At 36.3% G+C, this 23,463-nt stretch overlaps 1 protein-coding gene and 1 long non-coding RNA gene across 3 annotated transcripts; one reads left to right on the top strand and one right to left on the bottom strand.

The window, feature by feature from the left end:
- Window positions 1-17,666: 17,666 nt before the first annotated feature.
- On the bottom strand, window positions 17,667-18,140 carry LOC125787756 (uncharacterized). Of its 2 annotated transcripts, none has more exons than XR_007429529.1 (3): window positions 18,061-18,140; window positions 17,839-17,889; window positions 17,667-17,745 (listed from the first exon to the last, which is right to left on the bottom strand). It is a non-coding gene; the product is annotated as an uncharacterized LOC125787756 (long non-coding RNA). The 2 variants fall into 2 exon arrangements; XR_007429528.1 differs by having other exon boundaries at window positions 17,705-17,790; window positions 17,833-17,889.
- Window positions 18,141-18,926: 786 nt separating this feature from the next.
- Window positions 18,927-20,029, top strand: LOC111196456 (histidine-rich glycoprotein-like). The gene is made up of 2 exons (XM_049472386.1): window positions 18,927-19,003; window positions 19,054-20,029. The coding sequence occupies exons 1-2, from the start codon at window positions 18,927-18,929 to the stop codon at window positions 20,027-20,029; spliced, it is 1,053 nt and encodes a 350-aa protein (XP_049328343.1).
- The last annotated feature ends 3,434 nt before the right edge of the window (window positions 20,030-23,463 follow it).

The raw sequence follows: 23,463 nt of genomic DNA, 5'->3' as shown, positions 1-23,463 counted from the left end.
CTCATGAAGACACTGAGAGTTAGGGCTAGAAATGATATAATAAAAGAAAATAATGACTTGATTTCATTATTATAAGTATAATTTCGTACAAAAGCAGTATCATCAACAAGCTCTACAATACAGAGTTACTATATTCACTAATAGCACTCACAAATTTACTACTGTACACAACACAAGCCTTATGTTCACCATGACCAGAAGCTCCACCCACTTCTCTACTACAATACAGAGTTACTATATTCACTAATACCACTTTACTACAACTTTACTACTGTACACAACACAAGCCTTATGTTCACCATGACCAGAAGCTCCGCCCACTTCTCTACTACAATACAGAGTTACTATATTCACTAATAGCACTCACAAATTTACTACTGTACACAACACAAGCCTTATGTTCACCATGACCAGAAGAAGCTCCGCCCACTTCTCCACTACAATACAGAGTTACTATATTCACTAATACCACTTTACTACAACTTTACTACTGTACACAACACAAGCCTTATAATCACCATGACCAGAAGAAGCTCCGCCCACTTCTCTACTACAATACAGAGTTACTATATTCACTAATACCACTTTACTACAACTTTACTACTGTACACAACACAAGCCTTATAATCACCATGACCAGAAGCTCCGCCCACTTCTCTACTACAATACAGAGTTACTATATTCACTAATACCACTTACTACAACTTTACTACTGTACACAACACAAGCCTTATGTTCACCATGACCAGAAGAAGCTCCGCCCACTTCTCTACTACAATACAGAGTTACTATATTCACTAATACCACTTACTACAACTTTACTACTGTACACAACACAAGCCTTATGATCACCATGACCAGAAGAAGCTCCGCCCACTTCTCTACTACAATACAGAGTTACTATATTCACTAATACCACTTTACTACAACTTTACTACTGTACACAACACAAGCCTTATGATCACCATGACCAGAAGCTCCGCCCACTTCTCTACTACAATACAGATTTACTATATTCACTAATACCCCTTACAACTTTACTACTGTACACAACACAAGCCTTATGTTCACCATGACCAGAAGCTCCGCCCACTTCTCTACTACAATACAGAGTTACTATATTCACTACTACCCCTTACAACTTTACTATTGTACACAACACAAGCCTTATGATCACCATGACCAGAAGCTCCGCCCACTTCTCTACTACAATACAGATTTACTATATTCACTAATACCCCTTACAACTTTACTACTGTACACAACACAAGCCTTATGTTCACCATGTCCAGAAGCTCCGCCTACTTCTCTACTACAGTACAGAGTCACTATATTCACTAATACCACTTACAACCTCACTTATGATCACCATGAAGAAGAAGCAGTGTTTATTCTCTGCCGGGCTTCTAAGATGGAACATCATACAGTGGAAACACAGTGTGCTTTATTATATGTATTTGTAAAGAATTTTAAAAATGTAAAGAAACTTCAATTGATGTAAAATTTCTTCTACCAATTTCAAAGTATGTCTATTACATACATTTTTTTACTTAGCATTTCTAAGAAACATCTGTCTCCTCCCACTGGCTGAATCACAGCAGCAATAGTTTCAACATTAAGAGAAATGAAAGCAAAACCCAACTGAAGATCAGTTCTATCAGTATGAACAATACAATGTTACTGTCAGATGTATGTGCTTTTATTGTTCTTGGAGGACTGCCCAGTGATAACTGGAATGTTTTGACTTTTATGCTTTATTTTTAAAGGAAGTGACAACAGACAAGTTTGACTGGGCCCTACCTTAATAAAACCTTAATGTATGAAGCAGCGTTTCTTCATTTCTCAGCTCTCACGAACAAAATACAGGGTGACATTCTTGAATAATGACACAAAACATGAACCTAAACAACTCTGCTGTTCCCTTTTTTTAAAACCAAAATGTACATATGCCCAGAATACTCAAAAAATCCTTCTAAAGCTAAACTTATGTCTGTAGAAAAACACGGACGTGGAAATGCAGCCAAAATCATCCAGCATGTTGTCAAATTTGCCACCAGAGTCTGCACAGTTTAGACTACACAGAGCCAGCCTTGCCCATTCATCTGGTGGATGACCCACCCCCCCTTCTTACAGACCAAGCATCTCAGTCCACCTTCATTGAGTTTACATTGCAACCTAAAGTACCAGAAGGAAAGTGAATTTTCCAAATGGATACCCTGTTCTTCAATGCTCAGCACCCCATAGGATCACCACAAAGTGACACTGAGTAGCATAGTGGTGGTGTATGAGGTGTTAGTGTGTGTTGTGCTGATGGTACAGTGAGTGGATCAGATACAGCAGCAGTGCTGCTGGAGTTTTTAAACACTGTGTTTAATCTCTCATTATCCTCCACTCTATTACACACTCCTACCTACATGCTGACTATAGTCTGTAATTATAGAATTATAAAAGGCTCCTATATACTCAATAGAGCTGAAAAATATGGATAATGGCACTTAGATAGAAAGAGGTGGACACAATATCAATCAGATGTATATCATACATGTGTGTGCACTGAGAACACTGTTTGTTTTATTTTATTTGAATAATAAAGTTTTTTTATTTCCCATGACAGAATTCAGTAAATAAATCGTTAATCATTCTATAGTCTATATATATCTTGGCTGCTGCGCCATATGTTATGCCTTCTGTGTTAAACTGCGGATGAATTCCTGTAAAGAAAACGAGATACGTGTAGATTAGTGAATGTGAAATCGTGGATAAGGTATTGCTGAATAGAAGCTGTATAATACAGAGTACAGAGCTGAGATAATGGGAGAGAGGAGGAAGAAAGAATGGAGAAAACCAGTTTGGTTAGAAATACCATGGTATGTTCCCTGGGAAGGTGTGGAGGAAGCAGAGCATGATAAGGTATGGGCCTCTCTTGGTCCATCAAGTATTAAAAGAGTTGTTTTACTTTAAAGCATTGAAGAAGAAGAAAAAATGAGCCCAGATAAAACACGTTCATCACGAATATGCCCTGAGGAACAGTAGCCATTCTTTCATTTCCTAATATAGATTTCTAAAAAGTCTGTAAAATTTGTAGTTTTTCAATAAGGATAGGTAAATTATCATATTTTATAGCAAGTTTCTGGTGCGTTTTTATAGTTTTAATCTGTCAACAAAGAGAGAAGTACTGTTAGATTAAAAAGCCCAAGTTTACATGAATGGTTATAGAATTTCATGAATCACCTCTCAAAAATAAAGACATTTAATTGATCTATACATAGATTTACTGTACATTTAAATAATTCAAAAAATAGTTGCATTCAGAAGGAATCAACTGACAGGAATGAATTTGTGGCAGACTGTCAGAGTGTCAGAGTCACCTTCATTGTCATGGTGTGGGGTGCAATTTTAGATCTCTTTTAGTCTTCTTTACATTATTACAATTCAGCGTTACGTTAATGAGGTCCTGCAACCAGCAGTCCTAACTTTCCTGATCTCTGCACACTATTTTGCGCTATTTCAAAAGGACAATACTCGTCCACATGCTGCTGCCATCTCAAGAGCTTGCCTTAAATACACAGATGCTATGGCATGGCTAGCCACATCGCCAGACCTATCGCTAATTAAAGATATGTGTGATGCTATTAGACATGTTATAAAGACTTTAGGACTCACCTCTACTGCAAAATCAGCAGAAACTGTGTGAGAATATTGGAGCTGCATGAGCTGGTTTATCACAGGACACTATTAGCAGCTTCTATAATTCCATGCTGAGAAAAGAATCTTTAATAGTCTTTTCTGAGTTTAGTGAGGTAGGCTTGGACAGGTTTAAGTAATTGCCACAATAATGAAAACTAGACAGAGTCTAAGCTTTTCGGAATGGGTCAGTATGAGTTATTTTTATTTAAAACAATTAAAGAATGCTTGTTGTTTTACTTTTTTTTCTCGATATTCCACTTACACTGAACACTTTTCATTAAACTGTGCATACTTGTCGTTTTAAAGTAGTTTTCCAGAGAAAGAAAATCAGAGAAAATGCTCTGACCCTTCCTGCACCCAGTGCAAGCCATTCATATTTATATGACTGGTGTACAAAGCTACAAGTAATACAGTGGTACTGAACTGCATGAGAAATGCTGAGAGATTAGCATTGTAGGAATTTAGTAAAGAGTAGAGTCTACTGTGATAAGTAACTGCTTGTTCCTGGAAGAGGAAATAGCTGTCATGCTTTTGTCATACATAGAAATTCTTCATTAGAGTATATATATATATATATATATATATATATATATATATATATATATATATATATATATATATTGGTAACATCAGTAATTTAGACAGACCTAGGGGGTTCTGCATCTAATGGTTAAAAAGTGACTAAAAATAGAAGAATAACCCCTGTTGGCAGCCATACCCGTGGGGAAAAAGTGTTTAAGTGTCTGCTATGAATTCATAATTTTTATAATGTGTCTCAATAAGTGCCCATCTATGGGACCCCCTCTAGTGGAAAAGGGCACTGTTATGAATGAAGTGCCTGCTATTCACCTCTAATAGACAGTGTCCCACAGGTGCTCTTTTTAGTAGAGAAAATGGGATGGGAAGCTGTGTTGTATAGGGGTCTTCTGCATGAGATAAACACAATAAAATGCCTGCTTAGGTGGTCCTCCAATAATGAAGTGCAACACTAGTGGATTTATTGTGTCAAATAAATCCACTTGCCTTTTCAGTATTTATACAGGCGTGTGAATAAAGATTACATGGATTAAGGCTCTTGTGTGTTCATCAGCTTTATCTTCCCTCAAGATTCTTCTCCTATTTTGACCTGCTAGTCATCAAAGCATGCAGAGAACTCAACACTTATAATGAAGTGCAACACAAGTGGATTTATTGTGATGTAGTGCCCTTACAATGCGTTCAGCTGTATTTGATGGTATATGGCATAGTAAATAGTTGTCAATGTTGCTACAAAGTTTAAACCCTTCATTCACTTTTTTATAAACTTGTACCTGTTCCATCGGTATATGTGTTCAATTTTAATCCTCATTTTATATTCTTTCCCATTTCCTGAGCTGTTTAATCCTGATGTAGACCTGTTTGTGTTGCTTCCAGCCTGGGACTCTCTCTCAGCTGTATCTTTGCAGCAGTTTCTAAGTTATTTTCTAATTTCTTTTAATAAAATGCTGCCATTTCCCATTTACCAAGTGGGTCAGTCAGTGGGGTCCAATCAAGTATATTATCGCTGTCCAATTAAAAACATAGAAAAAGAGAGATAAAACATTAATTCCAATGGATGTCAGGTCATTTTGGAGAGTTTCTACTTATTCAGAGCAAAAAGAGCAACTAAAACATACTTCAGTGAGATTCAGTGCTACAAAGTGCTAAAATGTAATTTAAAAAACTAGTGCTGTAATCTTTTGCAGTCTAAGGCGGGAGAAAAAAAATTTAATTAGGTGGGTCATATGCATTTCAAATTTGCTTATCAGTTGCATTAATTAGTTGCATTAACAGCTTCTTGGGCCAGTTTTGGCACGAATCAGCTGTTCAGGTGTGACTGTAAGGATGATTCTATTGCACCAAGGTCATCTCTGTCAAACCTTTGTTCTATTGCCTTTTCAGTATTTATACAGGCGTGTGAATAAAGATTACATGGATTAAGGCTCTTGTGTGTTCATCAGCTTTATCTTCCCTCAAGATTCTTCTCCTATTTTGACCTGCTAGCCATCAAAGCATGCAGAGAACTCAACACTGGTTTGGATCTTTAGTAACGATAAGCAAAAGAGACTTTTTAAAAGTCTGTCATCGATGTTTATCGGTGCTATTTACTGTTTAAATAATCAAAGTAACAGGACACACCTAGGCAACAAAACATACCAGACAGTCACATGATGTTCCAATACTTCCTCTCATAAGAAAATGGGTGGATTCAGATAAAAGGAGCATAAACAGATCATGAAAAAATAAAAGAATAAAAGCTGAAATGTTGAAATGTTGATCTTTTGTCTTATATTCATTGTTTAAAGTTAAACCCAAATGTTTTCATTCTACAGCAGAAATAAACGAATTAGACCTCTCCATTCCAGTACTTCTGAAGGGGACTGTATCACAATGATTTGAATCATGATTGTAAAATCCAGTTAATATCCTGTTGAACATTATTCTCCTTGATAATCGACCAGATCACCCAGTTCACTGTCAGAATGCCAAACCCAAAAAAGAGTGTAAAGTGAAAGAGGTAGAGAACTGGTAATTCCACTTGCTCATTGTGATTCCAAGCTATCAGGTATGCATCTCAATTATATCCGCACATTATTATTTCTAATACGGGCTGCAGTCGGATTGGCCGAAGGGAGTCTGCTTAAAACAAGTATGTCAAGTTCTCCGAGCCTCTTAATATTCCTGTTGCTATTGTCTCTGCTTCCTAATGCTCCGCTTAGTCAATGCGGCGGACTGGGACTGGAGCACTGAGTAGCTGGAGTTCCACTACTCCTGATTTATAATTATCTGTCCTGATCAATATCTGGATTCACCTGTTATCATCCATGCTAACTCATCTGAACGGATAAAGGGGATCACCCAGGGTGAGTACTCGCTGATAACTATAATGACAATTATAGCAGCATTTGAACTGGTCTTGTGGTTTCAGAATAGATTTAAAATATAATAAAAAAAATATTATTATTATTAAAAAATGTATTATTAATTTTATATCTATGCTATCTCCACTTAACTTTCATTCCAGTTTTCAACTTTTTTAACTCGGTACCATATTGACATTGTTTATTCTCATTTACAAATTGAACAGACTTTTATAGAAACAGCTGTCGGCATTGCATAGATATATGACCCACAAAGAAATATTTACCCATATATATTGAATTCATAAATAACATTCTACATTTGTGAACTTTGATGAATAAAAGTAGAAATAAAAAGCAAGGAAAGATGGCTTTTTTTTTCATCTTACACAATTATGCTATATTATACATTGTACATCTCTCATTAGTTAATAAGCATTTAAAACCATTTGTTAAGATGAGGAACAGGAAAGTAAAGGTGTTTGTTTACTGTCAGAGTTCCAGGATTTACTTTCTGTTTGCTCACAGTTTCAGTGATAGATCTTTCTCAGTTGCCGCTCAGTAAAAGGGTATTTTTAGGCTTAAACAGGCAACGTGACCACACAGTTCACCTCTTATATACTATATTAATTAGCTGATAGTGTTCTATTAATAAAATATTTAATAGTGCTACAATAGCCAGCATAGAGGAGCCAAAACGGAGCACACACTGTATTGAATAGCTATAGCTACAGTTGTATAAATAAGCATTAATATCATATTTTACTATACTATATTTTACAAATATATAAATATATATGAGGCTGTAATTGAAGGGTTAGCCAAGTAATTATATTAAGAATAAAAAACAAAGTTGTATTATTTATTATTAATATGTATTGTACTATTTTTAATATATATAAAAGTTAACTTATTTATGTGTCTTATTAAAAAAAAGACATTTTTGGCTTCTCCTGATTTTTTTAGATGATCAACTTGCTATATAGATCAATATAGTATGTAAAAACATCAATATAGCAATAAGAATATTTATTATTTAATACTGTTATTAGAATTATTCTTGCATACTAATGTAACATACTGACAGTTAGCATGTTTAAGATAAAAAAAAAGTCTAAGAATATTCTAATCTTCTAAACTGAAAGTTCTACACAGAGAATTACTGTAGTATAAAATGTTTCACTTTCTAATTAATTGTTCAATACTTGCTACAAATTTCTAATTATAAAGATCATTGTTCTGTATTGTTAGTATAACAAGAGGCAGGTTTTATACAGTATGCATGAACAATCAGCTTTTTAAGGAGAGGTACTGAATTCACCCCTTTCATGTTCTATATGCAGTTATTACAGATCATCTTCGGCATATTAAGTAACTTTTTTTATTACATGTGGATTCATTTTGTTTTAGTGCTCTGTATGTTTAACAAATGGGTAGTATTTTTTTTCTATTAATATATAATTATAATTTAATTTAATTTAATGCAAACAATAAAAGTCAATATTGTAAACATTTTATTTTAGTAATCTTTTTTCTTTAGGTTATTAGAGGGTTTAATCTGTCAAGTTTTCTCGACATTACTAGAAAATGCAATATGTAATATTGATTTCAATTATCCAGTAATATTTATTTATTGATTCTGTATGCATAATTCTTATAAAAAAATTCTTATGTTTTGAAATTTAAACTCCCGATCCAAGTTAAAGCTCAAAGGTGTTTATTTAAGATGTGTACACTCTCTATTGGTTGATGCTGTAACTTTCCCTGTTCTGATTGGAAGGTTTCATAAGGGCATGTGATGTCTGGGGTTGCAGTCATTTTACTGGTTGTCCACAGTGTTGAGGTTTAGAATCGTCATTGAGATCATTGCTACACACAGTTTTGTCCACAATACTTTTTGTCAGAACCATTGTGGATTGTTGATGTGCTCTTTTGCAAACTTCAGGCGTGCAGCAATATTCTTTTATTAAGCAGAGGCTCCTCCGTGGTGTCCTGCCATAGTCACTCTACTTGATCAGGGTTTTATGGATTGTAAACTCATGAACACAGATATAATAATCTATACCAATGATGCCTATAAATCTTTGTCACTCTGTTTTTTTTTTTGTTTTTTTTTTAACCTTATTGATGAGTTTCCGTTGCGCTCTTGGGGTCATTTTTTTAAAGGGTGCCCACCTCTTAGCAACAGAACCAAATTGTCTCTATTTGCAGATCGTTTGCCTTATTGTAGACTGGTAAATTTTGTAGTAATCCAAATTACATTTGAACCCTTTTCTGCTTTACGTATATTAACATTAAATTTTAAAATTAAGCCATCAAACCAAACTGAACTGCTTGATTTTTTGCACCAGGAGTAAAGCAGCATAAAGTTATCCAAAAGCAGTGTGTAAGACTGGTGGAGGAGAACATGCCAAGGTGCATGAAAAAACTGTGATTAAAAACAGGTTTATTCCACCAAATATTGATTTCTAAACATTTAAAACTTGAATATGAATATGAACTTGTTTTCTTTGCATTATTTGAGGTCTGAAAGCTCTGCATCTCCACGTATGCTAACACTGTAATTCGTTTTGTGGTGAGGTTTTATGGTTGAGCTTAATGAGGACATAATTATATTTTTATATTTATTGTTACTTTATATTTGTCAATACCTTGACTTGAATCAAGATCAGATCACATTTTATGACAAATGTATGTAAAACAAAAATTCTTGCCCTGCATTTCTAAATATAGAAGAACTAATGCATGTCATGTACAGTATGCATAAAAAAACTATTTTTTACATAGTGGTATTTAATTAATGTCTGTTTGTATAACATTTAGTAGCACTGTTTACATATGCTGATTAATTATTGTTTTTAATGTTTTGTGCCATATACTGTACATACACAGTAGGTGGTATTTTTAATGTTATGAAATTATTAAGTATTAGGATATGCTGTCCGGTATTGCAGTCCTTTCATTAGTTGATAGTTTTGAAGTTCCGTCCTTGTTTTTAAATCAGATTATTTGTTTCAAGACATATCAACTAGAGCTGCACAATATATTGCTTGAGCATCATCATCACAATGTGTGAATGTGTAACAGTCACATCACAGTCAGGCGCAATCTCAAATTAGAGCAAACGTGTCATGCTACAGCTTTTTACTGATGCTTGATGCAAAAAGGAAAAATTCACACTACTTTTTCCAAATCATTACAAATCTATCTTTAAACTATTATTTTTTATAAGCTTGAATACGCAGAATTCATAACTGCACACACTGTTTTATTATTAACTCTTGGTGACTCCAGGTGAAATCTCCTATAATTTAAAGTATGGCAACACATTACAGAAAAAACAACTATTGCAATGTAACTTTTCCAACCAATCTGCAGCACAGAAACTTACACTAAATTCATTGTAAACACTAAGTAAAGGATTAATAAAGATTCAGTATGCATTTATAAGAATCGCAGTTCAGATATAATACATTCAATTAATTTCCAGCCCCAGTATGTTCATGTACTGGAATTTCTGCACAGCTAGAGTCTGAATCACTTCACCCAGGATTATTTAGTAATTCGGTTTTTATTCACTTATTTTGCATATGTTACTATAGTGTTGTTGGAGTTGTGAACATGCATTATAAATGCCAGTGTGGCGAGGCATGGCCTCAGTTACAGACGAGGCCAGTGTGGCTCTACAGGTATCTATAACATGAACATTATAGGTTAGGTAATGGGTCTGTAAAGTGAGCTTAGAGAGGAGTGCCAGACCTGAGTGTTGGGGGCTTAATTCAGTGAAACACTGACAACAAGTGGGAGGAGCCCATTTTAGTGTGAGGTAGTCTAGTTTGTGATTAGAGTATGGATTTGTGGGTTTGAGCGGTTGACAATTCACTCCCAAGATAGCAATGAACGTCTGACTGTTGACGTCTATCGAGGTTGCTTTCAGTCAGTGGTGCACCTGTGTTTTCTGCTGTCAAGATAGCAATACACCAGATATTTACTTGGACAAACCTCTTTTTAAATCCACCGCATAGATTCTGGATATTCGCAAGCATCGTTGCTATTTAAACGATGCAAGCACAAGGCATGAAAATAGACCGTTGGTGAGGTGTAAGATCGCAATAAGCATTGCGACCTGCCTTGTGAAGGGTGTAGGATAGGGCCAGAGTCTGTCTGAAGTAAAGATGGGCAGATCTTTACCGATCTGCAAAACAACTGTCTCTTAAAGGGGACAAGGCTAGCAGTCAGTATTAAATGCTGGTGATCTTCAGGTCCTCAGGCAGCACTGCATAAAAAAACAGGCTGAAATGATTCTATATGTAAATCACAGCATAGATTTAGAAACACTTCCAGAAATCACTGAGTAGTCCTATAAAGCAAGATGAAGCTGTATTCTGTAAAGAAGTAGCCATTTGTCAACATAATCCAGAAATTGTGCCGTGTTCTCTGGGCCAGAGCTCATTTCTTTTAAAAGGGTTTAACAGGATTCAACTTCTATTATTTTCTAAACAACTGAACTGTTACAGATTTATTCATATACTGACCCTGCTGTTTGATTCCATCACAGAAGACACTTTTTAAATAAAAGTCTGGCCTGTCTGCCTGGTTCAGCAGGTCTTGATCCAGCTGGTTGTTTCTCAGGTGACACATTGTTTCAGTTCAGTGTGTGGCAGTACTGTGATCTACTGAAATATAAACTGGATTAGTTAGTTAGAGGTGTGTGTTTGAAGCTAGAACCTATTTTACTGTCATTTCATTACTGCAGTGACTGAGGTGCTGAGAGATGAGAGTGAATCAGCATTCATGCAGACTGATGAGAAAGTTCAGCAGCAGAACTTTTCAACTTCCCTTTCAAGGTATATAAAATGTCTAAATTAGTGTTGCAGTAGTTTTATTAAGTCTCGTGACCATAATTGAGCAGTCTCAGTCTTGTTTTATTCTTAAGGTGAGGTGAACTAAGGTCAACTGAGTCCAAAATAGGCCCATTAACTTTTTATTGTTATTTACATACAGTATGTGATGGGATCTAAGAAAACTCTTTACATTGTGCACTGGCGTGTGTCTGGGAAAGAGTTAAAATGTGTTGAATGGCAATATTTTGGTAAAATTAGGTTTCTATTCAATTCTAATTTTGTCATATCAAAATATGTTATGTTAAAAAGTGATTTTTTTTTTTTTTTGTTTATAAGTGTGATTCTATTTGGAATGCCAGACTTTAAGAGCCTATAAGAGGCGTGGACCTGTTTTTCCTGTAAAGCGGCTTTGTGACAACCTTTGTTGTAAAAAGCGCTATATAAATAAAATTGAATTGAATTGAATTGAATTGAATTAAGCTTGAAACAGGGTTTCAGGTGGTAGTAAAATCTCAAAAAGGACAAATTTCACCATGTGGAGTTTTTTTCTAGATCCCATCACATTATATTACAGGCTTTTAGGTCTGTTCTGTTTAAGAATTAGCCTGCTCAACACATTATACAGTTTTAATATTATGCTGCTTAAAACTAGACTTTTAACAGATTACACAATACAACACTGCTGTGATCAATAATGATACCAATCAACCTTTATAATAATTAACCTTCAAACAGGGTTTAAAGTTTGTATGTAGACTGTTTCAGATCCAGCCAACTAGGCAAGTATGAAACAGAATACAATAAACATCGCTTAGTGCTTAAATAGAAAATATTACCCCTTCTTACACTTCTTTAAGATTTGTACCAGTGTCAGTGGATGCTTTCCCCCAGTTTCACTCAATTACTGTTTAATGAACTTGCAGTGCACCAGGAAATTAAATCACAGTAATTTAGCGCTTTAATTTGCTTACTTATTTTTATGCTATTGTCAAACCAGTTCAATCATTTTGACAGCAATATAAAATACATATTTCTCATCATCACAACGCAAATCCAGTTAATAGAAGCCGACTGTGAGAGGATCAGTAAGTAGCCTAAACCTAATCTTCTGTTTTTTGTGCTTCTCACTTACCGATAGCTCATCCTCTGATGAAATTACCTTCCTGTCTGTCCGTCTTCATCTCCACCAGCCTGTGGTCGCTCATCAGGTTCAGTTTTCACCAGGTTCTCGATCTTGCTCGATGATTCAGCGCTTTGCTCAACGTCATTGTGCAAGACAGTACTGCTGTTGGCAGTTGAACTCCAGCCAGAAAGCCCTGTAAACCTTTTACATTTGGATGCATCATTTCTTTTAAAGTTTCCTGCCTTTTTTCTTATGTTTTCTGACATTTTCCTGCTAAAACTAAAGATTTACTCACTCTTCTTTGTTGGTGTATGGAATTTATGCTTGACAAAAGGACAAACGATCGTATTAGCACCCCCTGCTGTTAGTGGTTAGAGTCTTTTATTGAACAGGGCCGATGGTCGTAGACTGGACTGCCGTTCTGGATTTTTCCAGAACGCACTGGTGGTTCAGAGCACAGGGTTGTTGGTGTCAGGGTTGTGGGTTTGATACCTGAATTCCTAGACGCTGCCACTGTTGGGCCCTTAACCATTGCTGCTTCCCAGGCACTGCATAGCTGCCCATCACTCCGGGCATGTGTGATCACTATATGTCACTGTGTGTGAAAAGGTGTGTGTATGCTCACTGCACTGATGGGTTGAGACAGTGGCCACATTCCATCTGTTTTTCCAACACCATGCTGAACATAGTTGTACAAATCAGTGTCTATTTTAGCTATTTATATGTAAGCCGTCAACAGCGCATTGTGCAGCTTGATTTAGAGTGTGTCAGTGTGTCTTTGCTATCATAACTATGGGAAAAGTACACCTCGTGCAGCTCAAAATGCGCAAAAAGTATGTACCAATTCTCTTAATTAATCATGAGTGTGTTTTGGGCGTAACGTGAAATTATTACAATCAGCGCGTCACTCGCCATTCCCAGGTGCGCTTTTACTTTAACAGATGAATATTTTAATGGCGCAGCGCTTTTCCACTTTTCAGCAGTGGAAACTGATCTGCAGTGAACATCTGACTGTTGCCTGCTGTCAGGGTTCTAATCAGTGCATCTGTGTTATCTGTTGCCAAGATAACAATATGCTAGAAATTTACATGAACACACCTCATTTCCAGGCCATCGTGATAGACTGTTTGCAGGGTGTAAGATAGCAATAAGCATCACAACGTGCCTTGCGCAATGTTTAAGATAGGGCCCAATGTTTTAAACATCTCAACTCTCTACTTTATCCATTAATGGCACAGAAAGTAATGGATATATTGCTCTTAACATAGTAATTTAATGTTATATTCTACAGCAAATAAAATGTAATATATATTATATTTTAATGAAAATATACTGAAAAGTTGTTTCCACAAGAACCCAAAACAATAGTGTCTATTTATTTATTTGTTTATGTAAGATGCATAAAGTGACCAAGTGGTCTCTTTTCATCAAATCAGTTGATATATAATAATAATTATGGTCCTGAGGCACTTGATCTATGTTTATACAAGAAATGCGCCACAGGTGAACAAAGCAGCATGTCATTTCTACCAGTACAAGGGCAGTTCTGTATTAGAGAATATATATATATATATTCCACAAAAATAGCTTTGAAATCATTTTAATGCTTTCTTGTACTTTGTAGTCATCCTACACACACACACACACACATACACACACACAGATGCGCTGCAGCGTGCAAATCCAGCTTTAACATCAACAATGTAATGTGAATGACCTGCTGAGACATGCAAAAGCGCTGCGCTGTTAAGATACCAATACGCTAAAGTCAGAGCGCACCTGACACTCAAAGGGAATGGCAAGCGCTGATTGGTTTATTTCATGTTAAGCCAAAAACACTTCCATGAGTAAAAAAGAGAATTAGTACATACCTTTTGCACGTCTCGAGCTGAGTAAGGTGTATTTTGCGCTCACGCGATGACAAAGACACACGGACACACCCTAAATCCAACTGCGCAATGTGTGGATGACTGCTTGCCTATAGATCACTAAAATACGGCCTATGGTCTCCTTTTCCAGGCGCAGAAAGTGGAGATGGGTCCCCTGATGGTCCTAGCTGTTCTAGTAGGTAAGAAGATATATTTATTCTTAGTTTTTTATACTGAGAATATTGCATCAAATAGCATAGATAATGCTAAAAATGTCGACAGTATGTCTCTGTCAACATTAACCATACCACATTCTGTTCTTTCATTGGAAACCAGTGCTTTAAGTGGGCTGGTATGTACTATTAGTCCACTGTAAGAACTAGTGTTGCACTGTTGCTGATACTGTATCAGCACCAGAGAGCACCGATACCATGTATCAGTAAATTCTTTTATTTGAGATACAGAATACTACCAGAACACTGCATTTACCAAATATAACAAACACAAAGCCATAAATAAAGTTAATATAATAATAAAAATGAATTACTTTTTTTCTGTCTGTGCACCAGGGCTACTGGGGACAGCGTCTGATTCCACCCAAGTGCAGGTCACAGGTAATACTCAGGACCAGAGCAATGTTCCTGGAGAACCAGAGGAATGTACTTCAGGTCATTTTAGAGAATTTATATCATCCCATTCATAATGAATGACAATGTAAAGAGCAATGGACAGATTAAACTTTAAAAAAGTGAAAAACAGCAAAAATTGAGATATATATGATATATGTTAATTTACTGCTAAATGGCACTGACATGGTAGAATCGTTAATTTTTTCACACACGCACACACATATATATATATATTAAATTATTGATTTTTCCTGTCTCCTCTACAGATTTACCTCAGAATTCATCTTCTTCAACAAACACCAGCTTTGCAGTCGTGATCCACAGAGCTGTAATGGCTTTAAAACATATATCTGTTTAAACCCTTAACACCCATATTTAATACATACTAATGCTTATTATTAGCACAATATTGGGAAAAAAATACATTATGATATCACACTGTCTTGCGATAAAAAGATTATGCATATAAAAAAAATAACAGGATTTTGTTTTTCAAAATCCTTCCAGAAGCCAATAATCCAACATATAATGATAGTAATCATATGTCTCCTTTCTGTCTCTAATATTGCAGTAAAAAAAGTGATATTGAATGCAGATAATCTGCATTTTGTAGATCTATAGCCACAGATGGCAAAAAGACTGGATGAAAATGCAAACTCTTTATTTATAATATAACTCAAAACAAACAATAACATAGACATTCAGAAAAAAACAGCACATCTGGATAAGTTAGAGGAACCATTTATGCAAGTAAATGAGGAACATACACCTTCAGGCTACATATAAACAGGGACAGACAAGAAACACACGGGGAAGATAACATGAGGGCTGAGTAATAAATAAAACACAGGTGGAAACACTAATAAATAGAAGGTGCTAGAGCAGAGACAAGACAGAAACAAAAACAGAGCAAAAATTGAGCTATGAGTCCAAAAAAGTGGGAAAACAGGACAAAAGCATGACATCTATCATGGAAAATGAGAATATTGGATATGTGGAATGTGAACATAATGCTTGCACTAACTGCTTTAATAATACTGAAATTAAGCACATCGGGCATCCCTACTGTTATTCAGTATCTACAGAGAATACAATGCAAACTAGATAACATATTCTTAAAGGTGATAGAAGTATGTAATGCAAACGTTGTCATTTAATGGGTGGAAACAAACTGATTATACTAAAACCAAGTCAATGTACAATGTTAACATAACATTTAATCTCTCTCAAATTGTCTTTTATCTTTTAAATGCATGCACATGCAATTCTTCATGAAATGCAATGCCTGTTTAAATCTCAATCCCTGTTTTCATAGAGCTCTGCACTTCAGTCTTGGCCTGCAGCAGAACAAACAGAAGTTAAAGTTTTTAGGTAAGATGGAAAAATATTTGCTGTTAATCTACAGATATACAGATCCACCAGTTCCAATTTTAAATGTAACTCATGTACACAAAAATTGAATTTCTGTAAATACCAACGGAATGTATTTGTATATATTTTCAGGAGTGGATCAGAAGTCATTTCCAGGAGGTACTGGTATACAAGTGTTGTCTTTGGTAAGCTTTAACCTAAAAAACACTACATTCACAGTGGTCCACTGTAAACACTGGAACCTGTGGATGGGTTGTATGCAGTTATCTGATTATTTTTGAAATAAGTAGTGATGCTAACAGCATACTCTGATTAAATCAATTAGATTAATCTGCTTTAGGGCCTAGAAATTCAAATAAGAAATCCAATACATGTTTAAAAATTATAAATATATGTCACATTGCTTCCGTGAGCTTATTGACTGGTTGCAAAGTAGAAATACAATTATTTCCTGACTCCAGAGTGTATAAATGTGTTGACTGGATTACTAACAAAATTAAATCTATTGCATTTATCAAACTTGTGTTAGTATGAGTGAATCAGACAAAGAAGTGCTGCTGGAGTTTTTAAACACCTCATTTTTAAAACCTTAATGTTACTGCAGCAACCATAAGTAACCATAAATATCAGCATCCTTTTGGCAGGATCCTATGGGCAGTGTTAAGGATGAATATGAGCTTCTGTATCTGACTATAGATACAGCTATAGGTAGGAGTGTGTAATAGAGTGGAATACAGTGAGTGATAATTAAATGCAGTGTTTAAAAAACTCCAGCAGCACTGCTGTATCTAATCCACTCAGCAGCACAACACACACTACTGACACCTCATACACCACCACCATACTAATCAGTGCTAATCACTGCAGTAAATATTTAAAACCAATCGTCAGCCCTTCATTCATGATTTTCCCCCATTCCTCTTCATTCAGGAGTCCGACAACCAGAAACTACACCAGCAATTACATTGTTCACAACACCAGTACAGACCTCATCAGAACAAACTACCACCACAGTGGCAGAAACCAGCACTGTACAATCAACAGAACTGTCAACACAGTCAACAGATGATACAGCACTGACAACAGAAGCCACGACAACGACTGTAATAACAACTAATGCTACATCCAAGCAATCAACAGTCCAAACATCTGCATACCAGGACAGTACTGTCTCACCAGGGACATCGATTTCAACTACAGACCTAGTGGAAACATCTGCAATGACAGAGTCCATGACAACAGATCAAATACCTTCTGTAACACCAACAACTGTAACACCATCTGAAAACCCACCAACTACTGCTGAAAACCCAACAGAAACAACTTTGTCATCAACACAAACACCTTCTGTAGCACCAACAACTGTAACACCATCTGAAAACCCACCAACTACTGCTGAAAACCCAACAGAAACAACTTCATCATCAACACAAACACCTTCTGTAACACCAACAACTGTAACACCATCTGAAAACCCAACAGAAACAACTTCATCATCAACACAAACACCTTCTGTAACACCAACAACTGTAACACCATCTGAAAACCCACCAACTACTGCTGAAAAGCCAACAGAAACAACTTCATCATCAACACAAACACCTTCTGTAACACCATCTGAAAAGCCAACAGAAACAACTTCATCATCAACACAAACACCTTCTGTAACACCAACAACTGTAACACCATCTGAAAATACACCAACTACTGCTGAAAACCCAACAGAAACAACTTCAACATTAACACAAACACCTTCTGCAACACCATCTGAAAACCCACCAACTACTGCTGAAAACCCAACAGAAACAACTTCAATATCAACACAAACACCCTCTGTAACACCAACAACTGTAACACCATCTGAAAATACACCAACTACTGCTGAAAACCCAACAGAAACAACTTCAATATCAACACAAACACCCTCTGTAACACCAACAACTGTAACACCATCTGAAAACCCACCAACTACTGCTGAAAACCCAACAGAAACAACTTCATCATCAACACAAACACCTTCTGTAACACCAACAACTGTAACACCACCTGAAAACCCACCAACTACTGCTGAAAACCCAACAGAAACAACTTCAATATCAACACAAACACCCTCTGTAACACCAACAACTGTAACACCATCTGAAAATACACCAACTACTGCTGAAAACCCAACAGAAACAACTTCAATATCAACACAAACACCCTCTGTAACACCAACAACTGTAACACCATCTGAAAACCCACCCACTACTGCTGAAAACCCAACAGAAACAACTTCATCAACACAAACACCTTCTGTAACACCAACAACTCTAACACCATCCATACCTCCATCAACATCTACTGCAGAACCAACATCTACACCCTCACCTTCCATAACACCAACAACGATAACACCATCCAAATCCACATCAACAATTACTGCAGAACCAACAACATCTACACCAGAACCTTCTGTAACACAAACAACTGTGACGACCACAATTACAACGCCTACAAATTCCACAACAACTACAACACCCACAATGCCTACAACACCTACAACATCCACAACACAAACAAACACAACAGCTACAACAACTACAATCACTACATCCACAAAGCCCACAACACCTACAACTACAACCAATACATCTACAACAACCAACACAGCCCCTACAACCACCACGCCCACAAAGTCCACAACAACTACAACCACCACACCCACAACAACCACCACACCCACAGCAACCACAACTACAACCACCACACCCACAAAGTCCACAGCAACCACAACTACAACCACCACACCCACAAAGTCCACAACAACTACAAAGTCCACAACAACTACAACCACCACACCCACAACAACCACCACACCCACAGCAACCACAACTACAACCACCACACCCACAAAATCCACAGCAACCACAACCACCACACCCACAACAACCACCACACCCACAAAGTCCACAGCAACCATAACTACAACCACCACACTGACAACAACCACCACGCCCACAAAGTCCACAACAACTACAACCACTACACTCACAACTACAACCACCACACCGACAACAACCACCACACCCACAACAACCACCACACCCACAACAACCACCACACCCACAAAGCCCACAACTACAACCACTACACTCACAACTACAACCACCACACCGACAACAACCACCACACCCACAAAGCCCACAACTACAACCACTACACCCACAACTACAACCACCACACCCACAAAGCCCACAACTACAACCACCACAAAGCCCACAACTACAACCACCACACCGACAACAACCACCACACCCACAAAGCCCACAACTACAACCACTACACCCACAACTACAACCACCACACCCACAAAGCCCACAACTACAACCACCACAAAGCCCACAACTACAACCACCACACCGACAACAACCACCACACCCACAAAGCCCACAACTACAACCACTACACCCGCAACTACAACCACCACACCCACAAAGCCCACAACTACAACCACCACACCGACAACAACCACCACACCCACACCAACCATGACAACTACAACCACAACGACCACAACAACTACAACCACAAGGACCACGCCCACAACTACAATAACCACAACAACCCCAACTACTACAACTACTAAACCTACCACAGTTACTATAATAACTGATCCCCCAAACCTCAAGGAAGAGCAGCCAGTGTCTCTCACCTTCAATCTCGTTAAAGAGTTCACAAGTGAGCTTCAGGACAGCATGTCACCTGTCTACATAAACCTGGTTTATATAGTCATTATACAGGTAATTGTTTCATTATTTAACAGAGAGAAATATTATTATTATTTTTTCATGGGGCACTGTAAGAAACACGTAGAATTTGCATTTAAAAAGTCATTTGTAATTTGCACTCTATTTAAGTAGAGCGTAAATATGACCTAAATTGATCAGCTAAAAAAAACACAAAATAATAAGATACAGTTTACTTAATATTTCTTAGTACAATACAGAATAAGTGCATCTACCATACTGGTTCCTAGAATCCTTTATGAGCATGATGGGCATGTCCCTCACATCAACTCATCATCAGCATGCCATGCAGTTTATACTTTACAGAGAAACTTATAACATTATTGCCAGAAGGCATTTGTTTATTAGTCATTATGTATTAATATTATTATTGCCAATCTATGGTCCCAATTACATGGGAAATTAAATCCAGCATAAAGTCTCATGTTTTAGTAAAGAAAACTGTAACTTACTCTTATTGCCTACAACACTGTGGCCAGGCAGTCATACAGCATTATATAAAACATACCTGAATACTTAATGGACCGGAGGCCCTGGTGGGCAAGACTACACACTGATGGTGAGTGAGGATTGGGGGACACATTCATTATCCAAATAAATGATGCCAGAAGCCAATGGAATAGCTGTATTTTTATGTAATGTGCTAAGAAATGTTAAATAAACTTTATCTTATTTTTTAGTGCCTCAGCTGTTTAGTTTGGTAATATTTACTCCTAATATGGGCTAAAATAAAGTGAGTGCATTTTACTTTCTTTAGTACATAAGGTGCACAATGTTCAGCAATATTTAATGGCTTTCCTGAAGAATGTTTTAATACTTCCATTAAGTTCTTCATTAAGTTGCTTACTCAAATTATTTTGTGTAGAAATAAGGGAAAGTATGCACCCACCAATCATTTTTATGGGTGTTTTCTTTTTTTGTTTAAATCAGATTAACATCATTTATCAAGCCAGATTTCCATTAACCTACAAACGATGCATCATCAACGGTTTTACGTGAGTATGATATGTTTATAAAAACCTCACAGACCCACAATAGAATATAGAAAACATATCAGATGTTGGAACATTTCATGAAAAACATTCATTTAGAATTAATTTAGAATGATGGCAGCTCATTTTCGCTCATTTTACATGGACTGGAGCAAAATGTAGAACGTTTCTAGGCTCCAGAGAAGACAGATCCATTTCTCAACCATGGTGACATATGGCTTTTTCTTTCTATAATCCAGTTTTAACCTGCATTTGTGGATTAAAGCATGATGAACTGGGTTCACAGACTGTGATTTCTAGAAATGGTTCTGAGTCTATGCAGTGAATTTCAGTACAGAATCAGAACAGCCTGTTTTTAATGCAGTGCTGCCTGAGGGCCTGAAGATCTCCAGCATCCAGTACTGACTGCTGTTTTTGTCCATTGCACCCAGGATGTTGATCTTTTGATGATATTATGATGGGCTGTAGATGATGGGATATCCAAAGTATTTACAGTTTTACATTTAGTAACATTTTTATTAATTTGTTCCACATTGTCTTTGTTTCTGCAAATTGACGAACCGCTGCCCATATTTACTTCTGAGAGTCTCGGCCTCGTGCGAGTTAGTTGGAAATTACTCCTTTTGCTGCTGTTCATTATTAGTACCACTTCCTTTTGTGAGATCCGTTGCTGTCATCAAGTTCTTAATAAATTAATATTTTTCATGAAATTGTAAAATGTCTGACTTTCCACTTTTTCCCCACTTCTGACTGATATGTGTTCTATGCTAAAATATGGGGCTAAATAATCATCCCAATACACATTTTAGAACTCATGTGTACCAATTATTTTATTTACAGGAAAGGATCAGTTATAGTAGATTCAACACTCGTCTTCTCCAACGAAACACTCCCCACCGATGTCGAGATTGTAGAAACACTTTACGAGGCCTGGCAGGGAAACCAGACTTCCTTGATTCTTGTAAATAACACCATCCATGTTTGTAAGTGCACAGTGTCATTTTTGAGCCTGATATTCAAGAAAATAAAAGAACAACATCAAATAAATGTACAATTAATGTATTATTATTATTTTTCCCTTGCAGTGACTCCAACACCAACACCCGCAGCCACCCCGACCCCGTCTGCCTCCAGTACCTCTCCAGAGATGCTGCTATTTTCAGCAATGGCTCTGCTAATCACAACTGCTCTTTTAATATTACATAACCTTTCATTAGTATAGCATATAATAATATAGGACTTCTGGCCCCGTTCCACCATTCCCAAACCTCTAAAAAAAATCCAAAAGAATCCAGGCATTTAAATGTATTTATGAAGCTTAGAAGCTAATATTAAATTACATTTACCTGAGTTTTGAAATTTGTAAATAAAAATACATACTTCAGATTTTAAAAATTCAAATCCATTATTGAATCTATCAGCTGTTTCACTTCTGGCCAAAGTTTGTATTTCTGAGAATTTATTTGTATCAAATAGATTTGAAATCATGGATCATGTATCACAATATTTTTAAATCTGAAAATATATTGATTTGAATTTTAAAAATGTGCATTTTATGGATCTGAATATTAAAAACTGAAATATCATTATGTTTAAAACACAAACTCTGAATTTCCTAAAACATAAAAAATTGCCTTGTTTATAGATAAAAAAAGATCAATGTAGTGTCCTGATGAATCATATTTTTCTTTTTTATTCATCCATGTGCTGTAATACTTTGGTTCAGTCTCACACTTTGTTCATGTTCTAATGACTGTATTTGTTGTACTGACCAAAACATCTGACAGGGCTGACTGACTGCTGTATATATTATATCTGTTCTGCTATGTATGTTAATTTATTATTATATGTGCACATGTACTGTATATCCAAGTGAAACTGTAAAATATAAATATGTAAAACACTGAATAAAAAAAAAAAAAGTAAACTTCAGTTCTACATGCTATGTACAGAATAACCCGATATACATGTTTATGTAAAAGTAAATAATATAAAAAGTGTCAATATAAGTGGATCAATTTAAATAAAGTATATTTAGCAAAAAAAAGAACTGCAGTCATTTCTGGAATATGTTTATTTTCTCGTTCAATCAATTGGGTTAAAACAGAGTTTAAGACCCAGACAGCTGATTAAAGTTTCTTGAATATTAATGATCAGACGTGTATGATAACATGTGATAGCAGATATTACAATAATAGATTCAGAAAATGTATACGGGTAGGTGGAAAGCAGGGGTTTACAAACCAAACAAGGAGTCAAGCACAGAACATCTACTATACTGC

This window comes from Astyanax mexicanus, chromosome 25, assembly GCF_023375975.1.
Source record: "Astyanax mexicanus isolate ESR-SI-001 chromosome 25, AstMex3_surface, whole genome shotgun sequence".
NCBI classification, from domain to species: domain Eukaryota; kingdom Metazoa; phylum Chordata; class Actinopteri; order Characiformes; family Acestrorhamphidae; genus Astyanax; species Astyanax mexicanus.
Note: the sequence above shows the minus strand (reverse complement) of the source record. Positions and strands in the feature narration are given on the sequence as shown.